This window comes from Microtus pennsylvanicus, chromosome 4 (assembly GCF_037038515.1).
Source record: "Microtus pennsylvanicus isolate mMicPen1 chromosome 4, mMicPen1.hap1, whole genome shotgun sequence".
Taxonomy (NCBI): Eukaryota; Metazoa; Chordata; class Mammalia; order Rodentia; family Cricetidae; genus Microtus; species Microtus pennsylvanicus.
Window position 1 is genome coordinate 36,628,770 of NC_134582.1, and position 19,664 is coordinate 36,648,433.

The window sequence follows — 19,664 nt, forward strand, 5'->3', positions numbered from 1 at the left end:
TGCCATGGGAGGTCGAGAGTGATCAGACCGCATCCTGTAGTTGCTCTTCCAGTCAAACAGCATGTGGCGTCTGAAATTGCTATGGGAACCTGGGAGCTCATCACAAGAATGAGTTCTAGCTGATCATCTTTGGTAATATCATATATCATGACGTCCACAGTAAATAAAAGATTGACATGCAGGCATCCATTATAAAAAATTAAAATAAATAACATTAAAATAAGTGCACAATGATGATAAACTTTGTAATTTTATAATGGTGTTAGATAGTTCTTAAGCATATAAATAGTTTATTCACACAGGTTTGTTCACTGTATTGAATTGAACACATTCTACTGATTCAACTGAATACAAACATGTGTGCTCCAGTTCCTTATTTGTCTAAATAAGACCGGAGATAGAAGTAGTAGGTATTTCTTCCTTCCGATAGGCAATTACTCCTCTAAATATTCAGGAACATATCCAGAAGAAAAATTATTAAGGAATATACAGAAAAGGAAAGATAGTCAAGCAAGTATGAGTCTGAAAATAAGGCATATTTCCACGTAGGTATGGATATTGACTGATGTGTATAATTCACTTTACCGTCCAGAAAAGTAGAATGTAATAGTGGATATGGAATTCTGGGAAAAAAAGAACGTAAATTCCAGCCACTGCAGCTTCCTGTTTCCATTGAATGCTACATGCAGCGGCACAGTGTCAGCACGCGACTTGCAGCTGCCCACAGTGCTGAGAATGCACCACAGTCAAGGGCTCAGGGAATGCTGCAGAAGAGGAGGAAGAAGTAGGTAGGAGCCAGAGGTCAGGTAAAGGACTGTGAAATGCCATCTTCTAGACTCAACCACTGCAACTGTGAACCCTCAACAACCACCCTGGGACCAGTGGACAGTCGGTCATGGACAGGTCAAGAAGATTTCCTGCTGAGCTATCGGCTATTGATAGATCCTGAAAAATGGGAATCATTGTCGCCAATTGTGTATTCTCATGAAGAACGATTCATAGAAACTCAGAGAGAGAAACTGGGGTTCTACCTGAAGATCTGAAAAGCAAAGCAGCCAGTCACTGGCTCTTACCTCCACATCAGTCCAAAATGGTGATCCTGCCTCCATGAATCTCAGAATGAGACTGAGACTGAGAGCTGTCTCCTCCTGTTTTATAATTATCTCTCAGGCTGGGACTAAAGGCCTGCACCACCTGGTTTCTATGACAACTAGTGTGGCTGCTGAAATCAAAGGTGTGTGTCACCACTGCCTGGTGTGTAAGGCTGACCAGAGGGGCTGCTTTACTCTCTGATCTTCAGGCAAGCTTTATTTATTAAAATACAAATGAAATACCACTACACCCTCAGCTGAGTATACCAAGCTCCAAGAGATGGTTCCAAACTGATAGTCACACAGACATCCCCAATTAAACTGTGAGGATCACAAAACAAAATAATAAACATGAATGTAAGAAAAATACAGGAAAAGTGAGTAGACGGGGTTGTAAGGAAATCAGTGAGGGAGGGGGTGAGAGTGGTCGCTATGCATCATACACGCGTGAAACTGTCAAAGAACAGATTCAATTAATAAAAGTTTGGAAATTTTAAAAAGTATAAAAGTGCATTTCCAATATACTAAACAGGGGAAAACAAAGACGTATTTAATGTATTTCAAACATAAAAGTTATCCTTCTAGGTTCCTCCTCTCATTCAAGCCGTGAGAAGCTTTTCATCTTCAGGGTAGCAATGGCCTTGGCTGAGGATAACTCTAAAGCTACAAATGGAGGAGTAAAAAACTAATCAAACTTATGCTTAAAGCATGTGTAGGTGATGAAAAAGTTTAAGAAATGATCAAGACTAGTATATGTGTGGGGGACAGAAGACAGAGACATGCATGGGGGGGGCAGGGTGAACAGAAGAGAGTCTCTGTATGTCTCCACTTGCCAATCATCCCAGATAATAACCTCAGGGTTCAGAACCACAGAATAACCTCGGCGAATCACGTGCCGTCTGCATCTGAACCGGATTCTACTCGAGAGGTAACTGTCTTTTTCCAGTGGGAACTATGTAGTAATTCACTCTTCACTGCACATTAGGAAACGCAGAGAAAGCAGAGAGCCTCAACACATTTTCTATGTCTAGAAAAGAAACATTCTATAAATTCTAAATCTTACTGGCAAGAAACACACTACTGCAATTTAAAAGTTGCAGTTTTGTATATTTATGCGTCTGTCTGGGCCACACTGTGCTTGCGGAGGTCAGAGGACAATCTGCAGGATCAGTGCCCCTCTTCAATCACATGCAGGCAGAACTCAGGTCACTAGGCCTGGTGGCAAGTACCCTGCCCACTGAGCCACCTCACTGGCCCCGTTATTACAACTTTACATAATATTTACATGATGCACTTAATATTTTTTAAAGTAGAAAACACCACTGCATGTGTTAATTTCTTACAAAGTTTTCAAAGCACATACCCTCAAATGGAAAAATGAATGAAATCAATTTTATAGTTTCATCCAAAATTGACAATTCTCTGACTGTGAAATAAACTAGGTGAAATGTGACACACAGGACCACATAAAACATGTTTTACAGTAAATATTAAAAAGTATATTTACTTGACAGAAAAGCTATATTTTCTTGATTACAGACTTCAGATATAAGCCCTGGGAAACACTCTATAAAAGGAAAATACTTACTGAAATGGCCTGAATGAGAACAGCCCCATAAATTCCTATGTTTGAATACTTTGTCCCCAGTTGGTGGAACTTTTTCAGAAGGATTAGAAGGTGTGGCTTTGCTGGAGGAGGTGTGCCACTGGCGGTGAGTGTTGAGGTTTCAAAAAGTCCACCTCAATTCCCACTTAGCTCTCCGAGCCTAGTGGCTGTTGTCTCAAGATGTGAGACACCATGTCTGCCTGCCTGCCTGCTGCCATGCTCGCCTTAGTGACTGATGGTCAGGGACTCACCCTCTGGAACTGGAAGCCCCAAATAAACTCTTTCTTCTATAAGTTGCCTTGCACATGGCATCTATCAGAGCAATAGAAAATTAAATAAGACACTTACCAAGTTATTTTATGTAAACATGATTAAAAATAGGGATTCTATCAGATCAAAATCTCTCAGCTTTAATTAGTAAGTCATTTCTCCTATTAAAAGAATAACTACTGGGTGGTGTGGTGGCGCACGCCTTTAATCCCTGCACTGTGGGAGGCAGAGACAAGCGGATCTCTGTGAGTTCGAGGCCAGCCTGGTCTATACATATGTGTTTCTGAAGCTGTGCGCTCTGAAGCTACAGGAAACCCTGTCTCAAAAAACAAAACAAAAGAAAACAAACAAACAAACAAAAACAAATACAGAGAAAAGAATATTATTTTTAGGTTGTCTTCAATGTCATTTTTTCCTAAATAAATTTGAAAATTAGTAATATGTGATACCTATCTATAAAGATAAAGATGTATCATTTAAAATATTAGTTATTTTCCAAATGGGTTGTGGAAAGACATTCCCAAGACACATTCAGCATGTTAGTGACTAACAGCGTGCTGGAGCAATTGTTTCAGTAGGAAGCAAAGGAACGCCTCTAGACCTACGACTCGTGAGTGACACACGACACACTTACACTAATCAGCCAGGCACAGGAGTGTCTGCAGATTGGGTTATTACATGTTTTATATTAGGAAGTAGTGACTACAGCTCTGTAAGCCTAAGACTATTTATTCATCAATTTATGCTCAACAGCTGACAACAAGGCAACTGAAGTGGCAAACATGTCCTTCCAATAAACAGCAATAGGATTACTGACGTCTGTGAGCACGAACAGCTTCAGAAACATTCACCTGTACAAGACAGTGTAATAAGACCATGGACAGCAGGATGCCTTGCTACCCAGCGGCTTGTGCTGTGGCCCTGGCCCCTCAATGACTTTCTGTGAGATGCATTTTCACATGGATGATGGAAATGGCCTGTTTATGTTCCCCCACACTGAGTCAAGCAGCTCATCAGCACAGAAGTCCACAGGTTACGACAAGACTTTCTAAGTGAGATGGTGAGCAGCTGGACACAGAGATAAAATGAGACAGCCTGGAATTCCACCTGACGCTGCCTTTGACCACGTCCAGCTGCCCCCAAACTCCCACAAAGTTACGTGGTCATGGTGGGGGCTGCAGCAGCCACGAGCCTCCGCAAGCACACTATTCTGCTAGAAGATCCTCCAATCCTACTTCATTAAACAGATTCAAACCTTTAGTTATGTGACAGCCATCCCTGTATAAAATAACTTAAGATATAAAATATTTTTAAAATATAATGAAAACAGGTTGTGTTTTAAACATCTATTTTCTTTTGGCTAAAAAAAAAAATGACCCACTTCCCCATGGAGCCCATGAAGTGAGTAGTGATAACCATAGGCTGGCTTACAAAAGAGGACACTGGCCTTAGATTAACTACAGAGCGCTTCTGAACTCTTAATCCTTTGAAATTGGAGTTACCTGGAGAACAACCAAGAAGAGAGTTCATAATTATACTGTTAGTAAGAATGTCATCTACATCTAGGCATTGTGCGGAACACTTTCTGTATTTACATCATTTAATATTCATAAGCACTTAATAAGGAACCTATCATTATCTTCATTTTATAGGAAAAACCAGGCTCTGGAAAAAGAAGTGATTTTTAAGGCCATAAAGGTGAGAAATGATGATGTTCTCACACCTGGATTCTCATTCCTTTCAAGTCCTTGCTGCATGGATGAGTTTTACCCATGCCTCTCCACGGCCTGGCCACCAGTGCACGGATAAGCTTTAGAACATCAATAGTCCTCCTCACAGCTCAACTGCCAATGCTTCTCTCCATGACCCCCTCAGCCACACTCCATGACACGCTACCTAAATGGGCTCCATGTGATGCATGAGGCCATGGTGTCTGGTTTTAGTCATATTCATCCAACCCAAGGCAACTACTGTGTCAAAGAAAATGCAGAGTGCTGACGGCTTAAGTGACTTACACACAACCTTCTGAGACTGTTGCTACCCCCATGCCCGCTGCGATGGCCATCAGGAGGGCCTTCTATGCTGTCTTATGCTTCTCTGCAGCACAATTTCTTTACGCAGTATCTCATGCAGCGATTTCACTATTGGTCACCTCTAGTCATGCACCCAAAGCACTGTTGCCAAGAGTTAAGAAGAGGGGCTTATCCACCTCAGCTTGGCTTCTACTCAAGGATTAAAGCACTTAGAGCAAACCCTAACACATAGTGAGTCTTCAGAAACCGCTCCGTTGGCCCGGGTAATCATGCTGTGGCATGGTTAACAGTATCACCTCCATTAAGTCAGACAGAAAAGATGTTACCAATGCCACACGCAGACTGAGCCTTTTGGGTCTTAATTCTTATTAAGCAGAAAAACAATTCTTAAACATTAGCTCCAATCTCTCTTCCCTCAATTTATCCTCCTGCAGAACATACGTTAAGCCAATGGTTTTTAATGAACCTGGGAGAAAATCCAATCAAACTGTGGGCTCTCTAAGCTAGACCGTGGCAGGTCACAGACGAGAAAGGTTCCAACACTGGCTTGTCCAGGTTATTTTCCAGCACAGCTACTGCAAAGGGATGGAGTCTCCCTTCTGTTCCGACCGACAGTGATGGAGTAGCTCTTCTCTGCAGATGTCTGTTCAGACCATTATTTACACATTTGGAAGGGAAAATCTGTCACTCCGCTCCTACATTAACGAACTGTTTCTGTGACTGCACTGTCATTCTTTTGAGAATTTGACCTAAGTTACAAGCTTATAGTTTTAGGAAAAAACAAAGGAAGATATAAAGGAAACATTCAAGAGAAAAATTTTGCTTACAACATACAATTGTTTAAATGCTAGTGTATGGAATCCAGCAAGTTTATCAATAAAATGATTTTTGACAGAAAACACAAGAGTTCACTTTACCACAACTCAGCTGGACACAACTGCATTCATGTCTACATTTATGCTGTGTATCTGAGTAAAAATACACTAGGAACATATTCTCACAAAAATGGTAATGGATGAAGTAATTAGGGTACCATTTAATCTGCTCTGCAGTCCAAGTCTGAAGCCTGGCACTCTTTTGTCCCAGCCGCACGAGGACAGGTTGCTGGGAGTTATTTTTTAAAAACACGAACAAAGAAGTGATGTAATTAACATGAAAGTTAGTTCTAAACATAGAAATATCTTCAGAATTTAACCCTAACACTGTCCACTTGGTTAATCAAGATTGTCAGCTTGACAGAATTTGGAATTACCATGGCAATGAGCCAGGGGTGCGTCTGTGGGAGGCTTTCTCGATTAGGTTAAATGAGGCAGGAGGCCCCCCTCTGACTGGGCCATATCCAAATGGGCTGCAGTTTGAGACTGAACAAAAAGGAGGACATGAGCTGAGCACCAGAGCCCATGAGCTCTGTTTCCCGAGTGTGGAAGCAATGTGACCAGCTGCCTCAGGCACCTGCCACAGAGTTCAACTTGATGAACTGTGAGCAAAAATAAATCCTTTCTTCCTCAAGCTGATTTTGACAACTATATTGTCCCAATAATAAGTAATATACAAATTTATAAAATGTGGCCATAATATCTGTCCTTATGTGTTATCATTCAATTATATTTAAATGTGTATTATTATTTTGCATAAAAGTGGCAATTTAATAAAACCAATACTGCTGCAAAATTAGGAAGTTAAGGCCAAAGAGGCCAAGTAAGTTACCCATAGTCCCAAAGTTGGTAAGGCCAGGATTCAAAGCAGCTGATCCCAGAGCCCGAACCCCATGCCTGAACCCATCACATCACACTGTCTCCACATCATAAACGCTACCTGGCTCCTCTAGTATCACTTTATATAAAATCCTCTGGCTACAAGCCCATGAAGGTTTTCTCCATTGGGAACGATCTTCTAACTGTAACAGTGCATCACACAGTGATCCCAACTCAAGTTGTTTGCTTGGTAAATAATGCTTCTCTCCACTGCCTCTAGAAAAGTCGGTGCAGCTTCAAGAATGGTGTGTCTCTTGTCCTAAGTCTACGTGGATAAGACAGATGAGACCCCACCCCACGAGTTAGTGCTAAGTGAGCTCCCTAACTTTACAAGCTGCTCATCAGGAAGCTGCACCACTACAAGTGCTGTGTGCCCAGGTCACAGGGTCCACAGTGCAGCAGTGTCTCTGAGTCAATCGCCGTCACTACACAGGAACACCGAGGAAAAGAAGTCCAAGTCAAAAGAGTTGAGTTTATAAAATGTTTTAAAATTCACTTCCAAGTATGGAAAAACAAATATTGAGACCAATAGCACAAAGCATTGGATTATTAGACAATTATGAATGAACTGCTAATATAATTTATCACAATAAATGGTGTTCTCTGGACAAACAAACAGTCCTTCTTTGGTATCTGCAAAGAATTGGTTCCAGAACAATGAATGTCTCCTTCATTGTGGAGAGATCAAATTTTGTAGATGATCAAGTACCTCAAATAAAATGAGGCCATTTGGACATATAACCTATCACATCTTACCATGTACTGTAAGGCATCTGTAGAATTGCATCAAACCTGATATAATGAAAACCGTATATAGCTGCTATATTGTGTTGCTTGGGAGGAGGAGGGGCAGGAGAAGTTGGCTGCACTTGTTCAGTAAAAAGACAGTATTTTCAAGGATTTCTATCTGATTTCAGTTGGATCTGCTGATGGAGAACCTACAGCTAAAGAGAGCAGATGCATTAAAATATTTAAAATACCACTGAGCAGTTTATGAAGAAGAGTCATTATCCCAAAATTAATGTAGGAAAGGATTCTCCAACTGTACTCTATTTCAGAGGCTTGGGACCTAATAAACAATGAACTTATGATACAACTGGAGCAGGATTCTTCTTGACTATGAGCACATTTTAAAATGCACTTTCAGCAACAAAGCAGTGACAATTTTGAATTATGTATATTATTGTAATTAGATTCACATCATGATTTTTGTATAACTAAATATTGGCATTCTAATAAAATGCTTATACACACATATAAATACAAGTGTACAGAGACGACCTAACAGTTTCTAAGCATATACAGCCTACTAATTATTAACCTTCACTTCAAAATATTTATGATTGACTACCTAATGACACAGAGAAGCCACAAATGAAAACCTACAGTCTTCTATTTCACAGTAGGCCTTAAATAACCCTCAGCAACAATCCACTCAGTATCATGAGAAATAACAGCAGCTTCCTCAGTCTGGAGTCTCTACCTAAACACGACCCATATCCAAAGGACTTGCATCTGTACATATGTCAAATTTAACTGTTTTGGGACTCTAGTATGTTGCTGTTTTGCCCCCAAACACATCTTTCAACGCTAGATGTTGTCTTTGTTTCATGCGTATGCTTTTTAGAGCCAATGGCACTTCTGTATTCTTTGTGATTTTTTTAAGCCCATTTTCAGTATAAATGATTACTAAATGTACCTACAAACACAGAGTGAACAAGCGCTTCCCTGCAGTTAGCTGATCACAGCAGCTCTGACCTAACACGTCAGTACTATTACTGCTATGCCTTCCATGAAAACCATGAGGAATTCAAAAGATAACTACAATGAGACGTAGAGGCTGGACTCCATCTGTCCGGTCTGAAGCCACGGTACCCCTCTCACTGATCTCCTTAGTGCCCCTTTTCTCGTTTCCCTCTGATAATGGGCAGCATTTCCAAGACTGCATCTCTACTTCTTTCCTACAGCTAATTCTTCAGTAAGCTCATCTTCCCTGCAACTTCAACATAATCACACTGGCAAAAATCCACAGTCTGCATACCGAATATTAGACATTCACAAGAGTGCTGCTATTTCCAAATCCCCAAAGGATATATTCAACTGGACAGCCTAATATTATCCTCAAATGGGAAAGATTTTCAAAATCTTTTATAAGTTTAATTTACTTTGACATATGAGGGGTTTGTATGAATGTGTAGATGAGGAGGGAGGGAAAGGGGGAACAGAGGAGAGGGAGACATACACACAGCAAGAGAGACAGACAGACAGAAAGACAGACAGAGATACAGAGAGAGAGAGAGAGAGAGAGACAGACAGACAGACAGACAGACTGACTGACTGACTGGCTCAATTCATTATATTCTCCCAATGCTCCTTTAATTGTGTTCATGGAGATTCAATCCTAATTCTTTTTCCTTCCATTCACTATGAAATTACTCTCTAGTCCAAACATGTTTTTCTCAAGAAATGTTTTATGGATCTAAATTTTCTACTTAATTTCTGCTCCCATATGTCTCTGCTTAGTACAACAATCTTAAGGCTTATTGTCACAGACTGATATTCCAATTGATCCCATTTTTACCCAATCAGAGCCCAATGTCTACAATATCAGCTTTTCTCCCATCATCCACCTGTGCTCTTCAATGTTCACTGCCTCTGTGCCCTGAATCCAGCCCACTACACACGGGCACATTAGTGCTTTCAAATGAAAAGAGGTCTAAGCAGAGGCCAGGAGATCCCCGTTCTAGGCCTGACTCTGATATGACCCAGCAGTTTGGCTGCATTAGTCACCTTCTGGTGCTGACAAAAGCACCTTGAGGACGAAAGGGTTTATCTGGACTCATGTGCAGAGCTATAGAGTTCATCTGGTGGGAAAGGCATGGAGACAGTTAGGAAAGACATGGAGACAGTTAGGGAAGGCATGGAGACAGTTAAGAAATCATGGCAGGAGTTGGAAGTTGATTGAGGAATCACACATGAAGAAAAGAGGAAGTGGGACAAGGCCATAAAGACTCAAAGCTCACCCCTGGTGATGTATTTCCCCCACCAATGTTCTGCCTCCCAAAGGTCCCAAAACTCCCTCAAACAGCACCATCAACTGGGGACCAAGTATTCAAATATGTAAGCCTATAGGGACATGCCACACTCAAACCAACAAAATAACTCTGAGCAAGAATCTGAAATAACAAATAATTCATATTTCTATTTCTTCAATAGAGTGAGATAATGAATTAGATTATCTCTAAAATCACCAAGGTATTAACATTCTTTAGTTCCAAAAACATTTATTGTCTTAATACTTGGTACTTAATCACAATTTAAGACTTATGCAAATGAATAGTATTTGCTAAATTATATTTGTAAATGAATTACATAATTCACAAATACTCCAAGGAGGAGAGTCATATGTTTTATGCATTTGTGAACTCAGTAAAGCATAGTAGAGTTGCTCTTGTTCAGGCTTTTAGTTTTGTCTATGGGTCTGCAAATCTGAATAGAAAAACATAGGGCCAGAAGTCTGTCATTTTCAAATATACTTATTCATTGTTCCTTTAGTAAAGACTATCTGCAATCTACAGTGTCTTGTCCAGGTGTGTTACAGGATAACAGGTAGCTGCTGCAACTGAAGAACTGAAGTGCACCATGTTAAATTTTCTGATCCTTTGCAACAAAACATGTTTGTAACAACACAGTCCAATGGCTGCTCTGGTGAACAAGAGCTAACCATTCCCAAGAATATGATGCAGCATCTAAAGCTGTGTTAAAATCCTTTAAACCATATTATTTATCTACAGCCACTAGGATAAGCATTATCCTTACCCAGGCCACACAGATAGCTGTCCTGGTGCTTATATTTCCTGGCACAATAATTTTTAAGGTTCTCTTATGAAAAGAAGGACTTTTTTCAGAGTCATAGACTCAAAAAGGGAAGGTAATCATCTATATTACAGGTATGTGCCAATCTTTAAAATTTATGAATATCATGATGTGCTATACATACTCGTGCACATATGGTCATACATTAGGATAATTTTTGGGTATTCTTGCTGAATACTTTCTAATATTTTACTTAACGTGAAAATTTTGTAATACTTTTATAATTTATTCAAATACTTATATAATCAACCATGTTAGAATAAATTTAAATGTGTTTTAAGGCTTGAATCTTATAATTAATCACAGACTCTCACAAGTGCAACACATAGAATCCCAAGTCTAACACAATGTCTCTCACATACTGGAGCACAATAAATAAGCTGTCCTCTAGATCTTACAGAATAAAGACAATTGCTCACAATGAAGCAGTTCCCAATCCTCCCCGCCCCACCCCCGCCATCATCCACATGAGCAGCTCACTCCCTTTCTTTATCTCTAATTTTTCTATCACAAAGCAATATGGGTTAAGTGTTAGGAGAACAGAATTATTAAAATCAAGGCAATGTTTTACAGGTATAAGCTTTCAACTATAATGTCTATCTTTCTGAATCTTGCTGCTTGTGACAGACTCTTGCTACATGGAACAAGCTGGCCTTGACCTCTGATCCTCCCGCCTGAGTTTCCAGGGTGCTAGGATCATAGGCGTGAGCCACGGGACCTGTCTATCTTTTAGATTAAGGCAGATGATGCTATCACCTGATGTAAGAACATTAAAGACGAGAATGTATTCTTATTGGTTGTCTATACAAAGCATCTACTTAGCACCCACTGTGCAGACACATCCATAAGACAACAAGGAAGCCTCATGTGGGAGGAGCAATCCCTGCACAGAGGCAATGCAAATGAGATGGTCACCCTGCTCCAAAGAGGGCCAGATGAACAGGGAGAGACGGAGAAACAGGTAAGTGACATCACCAGGTGTCACCCAGGTAAAAGGGTGAGGCACATCAGTCAAAAAGAACTATGCAAAGGAGAAAGCAATGCTGCTAGGAAGTCCTTGAGAAGGGCCAGCTAGAGGCCTCGGCTGTGGCTCAGGGAAAGGGGGGATGAAAACACTGACGGGTGAGCCAAGATCCAACCACTGAGTTTCAGCATCATGGCAAACATGAGGTGATAGGAAGAAATTCTAAGTAGCAAAATGTCATGTCAGAACTTTGTGCTGGAAAAACAAAATTTGAGATGCCAGGTTGTAAGGGAAGATTCCAACGGTGAGAAGTGAAGTTAGATTAAGGAAGGTCACAGGGATGGAGACTATAGGAGCTCCAGCCAGAGCACTGAGACCACGAGCAATCAAACCACTACAAACACTCACAAGTATACTATATTCAGTGATATAAAGATCTACATTTAAAATTAAGTGACATTTTTGTCCTATATTTTGTCCAGTTGGACTACTTTACATGAAAATCTCCGGTGTTCAAAGCTATGTGAAAAGGTTCTCTACAATATTTAAATTAAAAACTCCATTCCTCGTAACTCATAAGAAATTTGTCTATTCCAACCACGAAACCTTTCCTTTAACTGACCGGTTCCAATCCATGGCAGCAACTCTTTTCATTACGTGCAAAAGTTTAATGAATAAATTTCTACCTCAAATTACAAGTATGTTAATGTGACCTTGGGGAAATCATTGCACTTTTGGATAGCCCCCAGTTTATAAAAATAGGGATTAGAATGTTTCATGGGAGGCAAGAAAGGAAAGCAAAAAGCTTTAAAAATACACTAGGTCCCAATAAAGCTGTCAAGGTCATAAATAGTGGCAAAATAAATAAACAGAGGTAAGTATACTTGTTACCTTGCGATCAGGCTCTGATTATTAATTATTAATGGCTTTCTCCAAGCCACAAAATGCAAACAATATAGGCTAGCACCCACACAGACAGAGCAGCACTGCAGGAATAATGACGCAGTGCTTTAAACAACCAATACACCCAGATTATCACACACCACGGTTATAACCACAGAGACAGAACTGACGAAACGCACTTCCAATCCAGACGGTTTCTTGTTTCATCCATTTAACCCACAGCAACAGCATTTAGAATCCTTAGACTTTTCTCAACATCTGTAATATAACTGAAACATCACTGCAACAGTCTTATCTAAACTTTTCAGATAAAGTCAATACACATTCATTAAACTCAAAATCTGTGAAAGGCTTACATTTATTAAATTCAAATATGTCGTGTTCTCTTACTAAAAGCCTCATCAAACTGCAGGTTGCCAAGGCCTCTTTTTAATATCTCGAGAGTTTTTATTAGTTATTTTTATTTTTTGAGATGATAATACAATTACACAATTTTCCCTCTCTTCCCTCCTTCCAAATCCTCTCATATACCCCCTCCTTGATCTCTTTCAAATTCGTGGCCTCTTTTTTCACCAATTGTTGTTATGTATGTATGTGTGTTCCATAAATATCTAACTACAACCTGCTCAGTCTGTATAATGTTACTTCTGTGTTGTTTTTGGGGATGACCACTTGGTATTAGATAACCAGTTAGTGTGCTCTCCCCAGGGGAAGACTCTCTCTCCCACAATCAGCAGTCCTTGAGGATGACTTCAGTGCTCCCGGCTAGTTGGCTAGGTTTCTAGTACCAGGCATGATTTCAACCTTGTTGAGTGGGTCACAATTCCAATTAGAGAGCTGTTGGCTACCACCAAGTTACATGTGCCTACAATACCCTGGGGTAGTTGTTTGATGCTGGTTGCTCATGTGGTTTATAGGTGTTATAACTGGGTAGGACCATTGGTTGCTTCCATTCTTTGGGAGCTTCCATGGTCCTAAGGAAGCATGAAAACTAGTCCTTAGGGACTAGCTTGGCAAATTTTTCAGAATTTACATACTTTTTTTTTTAATGCATTAGAGAGGTGGGTGCATTAGAGAGGCGGGTGCACTGGAGAGGTGGGTGCATTAGAGAGGCAGGTGCACTGGAGAGGGGGGTGCACTGGAGAGGCGGATGCATTGGAGAGGGGGGTGCATTAGAGAGGCAGGTGCACTGGAGAGGCGGGTGCACTGGAGAGGCAGGTGCACTGGAGAGGCGGGTGCACTGGAGAGGGGTTGCATTAGAGAGGCGGGTACACTGGAGAGGGGGGTGCACTGGAGAGGAGGGTGCACTGGAGAGGCGGGTGCACTGGAGAGGCGGGTGCACTGGAGAGGCGGGTACGGCAAGATGGGGAAGCTTTGCTGCAGGCCTAAGATGCTATCTGATGACATTCCTAGCTTTCGGATTGGTAAAAGCTAGGGGTCTGCTACGTTAATAGATTTTAAAAGGTTTCTTATCAGATGGGCATGGTGCGCACCAGCACTTGGGAGGCAGAGGCAGGGAGATCTCTGTGAGTTCAAGGCCAACCTGGTCTACAAAATGAGTTTTAGAACAACCAGGGTTGTTTCACAGAGAAACCCTGTCTCAAAACAAAAACAGAAACAAAGGTGGGGGCAGAACAGCTTTAGACCAGATCCAAATTGAAAAGCATAAAATGAAAGGTTTGTATCTCCTAGTCACAGGGTATTAGTTCTGGCACAGAGATGGGTAAGGAATGGCTATTCATGGAGCTAAAGCTAACCAGAGGCCATTAGCCTCTGGAGATGCAACATTCCAACTTCTCCACATCACTGGAGTCCTAATCAGTCAGATCGCCGCTGCAAACACAGCTTCTTTCCATGAGTTCCCCTTCACAAAACACATCTCGATGCTCACTGCAGTCTTCCCATACTTCTAGGTCTAGTTTGATCTACTTAATAGACAGAGGATGGGATCAAGGGGTTAAGGAAAGAAAGCCAATGGGGCCTACAACCTGGTGTTTGCTGTCCTTATGCACTTGGGCTGACCTGGGTATCTCATTGCATACTCTCCATGAGCAGCTAGTATACCGGGAATTGACGATAACTTCCAGGTAGTTCACAAAGGCTCTCTCCGATGGGACAAAGTTTGAGTGAGGACTTACAGAAGTCCATGTGGCTATCTGGGGGAAAGTACTCTTACATAGGAAACAGGAAAGTCCAAAAGGACATGAAGCAGGAACATTTTTAGAGAACAAGGCCAGTTTGACAGTTACAACAGAGGGAGCATGTTGGCTGCCATATGAATTTGAAGTCAAGCAAGCGTGGTGGAAGACTACGTTGCCTCTCGTGAGTATGCTAAGCCATGTGGGTTTTGAGTTATAAGGAAGTCTTTAAAATATATATAGAAAAAATAATATAAGATAAACTATACTTTAAAATTACAATGTTGTGTGAAAAAAATCATGGCTGAGGGAAAGGGAGCAGCAAGAAAGCTGGAGGCACAGAGGACAGATTGGTGCCAAATGAGAATGATTAGCCAGGGAGGAAGAAAATTTCGGGATTTAATTAATGAACATGGTGACCTAGACCCTCTGTTCCCTGCAACAAGATCTTGCCACCTGTTACTTGTCAAATGTGACAAAATGTTTGTCAGCAAAATAGAACCTCAAAGAGGAAAGCCACAACAACTGATGCTTTATTACAGGGGTCTTTGTACACTATACATTATTAATCCAAATGTGGCCCACCAAACCTGTCAGATCATGAAACGGTAAACTATAAAGATAATGATTTAATTTCCTACTCTCTCGCTGAGAGTAAACTACAGAAATATAACAAAATCTAAATGAAAATCAAACTGTCTAAACGTTTACTTGAAGAGAACTAGAGATTTAACAAGGGCGACCCTCTTTAACCTCTTCCTCAAATGGCCAAGTAAAGAAAGGAAGGTAAGCTGATCAGACTAGTCTTTGAACACGGGTCCGGGTGTGGGAGGGATCCAGACAGGCTGCGTGTGAGATCAGCCTGGGATACAAAGTGGGTTCTGGGATGCACTACAATATGAAAGCATCTCTAAAAAGAAGAGAAATAAAGGTAAAGTTGATATCTTAGGTTTTCCTGTTGTTGTGATAAAATTTACCCAACAAAAGCAAGTTAAAAGAGAAAGGGTATGAGATACAATAATAGCTCACACTCCAAAGCACAGTTCATCACGGTGGGAAGTCAAGGCAGCACGGGCTTGAAGAAGTGTTCACAACACATCCGCAATCAGAAAGCAGAAAGAGATGAATGCATGTTGCTATTCAATTCCCTGTTTCCATTTACATGATCCAGGATTTCAACCAGGGAATGGAACCACCCATCGTGTGGGGGGGCATCCTCCAATGTCAAATAATATAAATCCCCAGGCATGATCAGAGGCCCATCTCCTAGGTGAGCTCATCCAGCTGCCAATGTTAATTAGCTATCATGGGTGAGATCTCTTACTAGCAAGTGAGATAATAAATACCAAAGCCACATGGTACACCACCAAACCATCAAAATGGCTAACACTAAAGGATTATTGCTGCTAAGTTCTGAAAGAAATGCGAACAGTTACAACTTTTACAAGTTGCTGAGCAACTATTTTAAAATTGAACCCACACAAATATATGTGTATGTGTGCATGCATGCATGTACATGTGTGTGTATGTATGTGTGCAAGTTGCAAAAAATAATATAATTCTTCATCTCTCACTATCAACAAATGTTATGAAACATTTGCTCATACTGTGAGACCCCGAGATTGTGCTAATAAAATTAACCTAGGATCAGGGGTAGAGCCAGAGACTGGTTGACAAGAATTAGCCATAGAGTATGGAGGTCTCAGGAAAATGGATCGAGAGACTCACAGGAAGGAGTAGGGAGGCACTTAGAAGTTCTCTTTTTTGGTTTGGGAAGATTAGAAAGATAGATGTTCTCTTGCTGGGTCTCTGGCCAAAAGGATGGTCAGCTGGAGGCTTCTAGTCCCTCTGAACTACCAGGTTGTCATCCCAACATATGACTCCTGAGTCTTTATTGGTATATAGAATGATAGAGACTTAGCTAAAAAAAAAATATTACATGTATGGACAGCAACAGAGCCAATGCTGGGAGAACCGGAAATCCAGCCAGGCTACAGCCGGAGTTGCAGGGGGCAGTTTAAGTTTAAGTATCAAAGGTAGCATCTAAGCCAACAGAGAAACATCAAACATGTTCTTTGAAACATAGATGCATTATTTCTCATTAACATTGGAATCAAGTTCTCTCTTCTTAAGCTTGCCTCTTTCTTTACACTAACCAACAGAATGAAGTGTGCTCATTCCTGCCTTCTCTTCAGCGGCCTCTGTCCTTCTGAACAAGTGAACAAGCTCAGACTAAATCAATAAATGAAGAGAATCAGAAGGCAGGGCACCCTTCTTCCAATGAAAGAAGTCAGTCACCTGAGATAGCTCTGCTGAGGCATGAGGAAGTAGTTGTAATGATCTGCTCTGTCCCTTTAAGAGACAAGCCATGCCCACTCCCTCCCTGTTTGCTGAGGCAAGCTGATCTTTAGCTTCCAGCCTGAGTCCTCTCCTTTTGTCTCTCCCCCAAAGAGGCAACTTCTGCCTCTCTCCATTTTCCCTACTTCTCCCCTTCCCCCTTCTCCCCACCTCTGCCCTTCCCCCTTTCCCCTTACCCCCTCTTCCCTTCCGTTCCATAATCCACTAAATAAATATCCAACCTCACTCTGCATGGCATGCCTATTCATATCTCTGTCTCTCACCTGCCGCCCACATAGCTCCCTGCCTAGGACCAGCCGCCCTCAGAGACCTGTGGCGTGATCTTGTGGCCCATCTGTCTGACTCCTCATGGAACTCACTGCCCCTCATGGCCCACGGCAGTCACTTGGGGAACTGTGCCATCCCTGCTTGGGACTGGCTGCTCTCAAGATCCACTGCCCACTGACCCTGCTTGGGGACCTGCAGCATATTACTTAATCCATTACAATAGTCCCTGTAGATCTGCTGGTCCCAGCCCCCAAACTGTCCTGCCCACCAGAGACTCATGCCCAGTTATGAAAGGTAATGCTTTAGACCTCTGAATTGGAGTGGTTACTTACCCAGCAGCTGCTAACTTCTGGTACCAGAAACATCATCTTGCCATATTTTAAAAGATAAAATATATGACTTTACAACAGGGGTCTAGGGGTTTGGAAAAAAACAATGATCAAACTATCAGCAAAAGCTGGGAAATGGTAGCAAAACTGTTCTTGGATGCTGAAAACAAAAACAAAGGGTAAAAAGCAACAAAATGATTGGCAAAATCACATTGCCAGTGTAAGTGAGAAGGCAAAAGTTTCACTTAGTAGACCACTTGCATCCTTCTGAGATCCTCCAGGCAGAAAGCTGGAAAGAAGCCAGTTCTAAAGATAAGCTAAGGGGAATCCAACTCATGACAAGCAAATAATGGAGGAAAGTAAAGAAGGACCAGGGTGTGGGCTTCCAGCCTCCTCCCCAGGGTCAGTGAACTGGCAACAAAGCATTCTCCAAAGACAGTGTGACAGGACCTCTGGATCCAAGGACACATGGAACACCTATAGTTAATGCCCCTACACAATTGTAGGTGTACCTCCTAGGACCTGCTAAAGCTAAAGTCTCCTCCAATCTTAAGGAAGTTGTCCCAAGGCACCCTGATACATGCAAGTCTAGGCACAGGAATGTGCTCCAAAGCAATGCTAGGTATGTATGGATTTTGGCAAAGTTGGATGGGATGAGATTAACAGTCGGTTCACAACACTTTAAGAGAGCTATACTGGCCAAGGCGATGACAACCAGACTAAAAGAAACTGAAATTATTTAAGATTCAAACAGGCCTCTACATTGACTTTGTAGACTTAAAAATGTTGCTCATAGAAGGAAGTTATTTTTCTAATATCGTCTTTAAAGTAGCTACAGGTGACAATGAAAAAGGAAGAATGACCCAAAAGGGAGTTAGTTCAGAGCTTTGGGGAACACATTCAATAGCAAACAAGTACACTGACATAATGGAGGTCTAGCCCAAGAACATTCACATTACTAGGATTATAAATACAATACATAATCTCGTAGTAACTATCTGGAAGGATTTCAATTGCTTCCAACCATAGTAACAAATCCTTCCTATTCTTCTTAAAAAAGAAAGTCTGTTGAGGTTAGTCCTGTCCCTGTGGCATCACCATACATTTAGGTGTATGGAAACAAATCTCTCTAATTGTCACATCTCTAGAACAAGAAAAGCCCTACTCCAGAGCAATGGTCAGACTTCAAGAAGACAATCTTGAGTTCCAAGTTTACTACTACAACTGTTAGTGCTTTTGGGCTCTTGGAAGGATGGAGATAGGATGGCGACATCTGCAGCTATTATGGCTTGAAATGAGATGCCCAGTCCCCTAACACACACACACACACACACACACACACACACACGCACGCACACACACACAAACATACACACACACACACTGAGTATGGCCTCTGCCACTAGCAGTACCCTGGTGTTGGGGTGGGAACATTAGGAGGTGAGGACTTGGTAGAGGAAGCAGGTCGCTAAGCACATGACTTTGAAGGTTATGCCTTGTCCCTGGTCCCTTTCTCTCTTCTGCTTGCTGGCCACCATGAGGTGCAACGCTTCTGTTGTACACTCTCCTCTGTCTCCCCACAGTCCCAGAACTGATGAAGATGAGGACTAGAACTAAAAGTTGAAATCATGAGGTTAAAAAATCCATCCTTCCTCTTTAATTTGCTTATCCTGGTACTTGCCGGGGTTACAGAAAGGCTAAAGAGCAGCGCATACGTGGCAGACCTGCGGTGGACGCACTGCAAAGCAGCTCTCCATCTTCACCTCTGCTCTCCCAAGTGATGTCACATCCACCACCACCACCACAGCATCCCCCACCAAACCAAAGTCCTCTACAACCTACTGTCAGAGAACCCTGTAGGCTGCTTTAGCCAGCTAACGCTGATGAAACAGTGGAGAGCCCAGTATCGAACCCAGGCCTCAGGAGCCTTTGCGTTTTGCTTCTTCTTTGATCCCAACCATTACCAGGTTGGACCCTTACCAGTAAGATCAGGCTTATCTGGTAGTAGATGAAGCAAAAGGGCTCTGGCCACACATACTGGTAACAGCTATTTACCCTACACAACCTACCTGCAG

At 41.7% G+C, this 19,664-nt stretch overlaps 1 protein-coding gene across 3 annotated transcripts in view; it reads right to left on the minus strand.

The window, feature by feature from the left end:
• Commd10 (COMM domain containing 10) overlaps positions 1–19,664 on the minus strand; it is a 125,563-nt gene that overhangs the window by 58,242 nt on the left and 47,657 nt on the right. Inside the window, exon 6 of one of the 3 annotated variants that reach the window (XM_075968698.1) lies at positions 7,572–7,692. The exons of the other annotated variants lie outside the window; for them this stretch is intronic. Within the exon in view, the coding sequence (XP_075824813.1) occupies positions 7,648–7,692 (45 nt within the window). The 3' untranslated portion in view covers positions 7,572–7,647. Of the gene's footprint in view, positions 1–7,571; positions 7,693–19,664 lie in introns of those variants that run through there. 3 annotated transcript variants of the gene reach the window in all.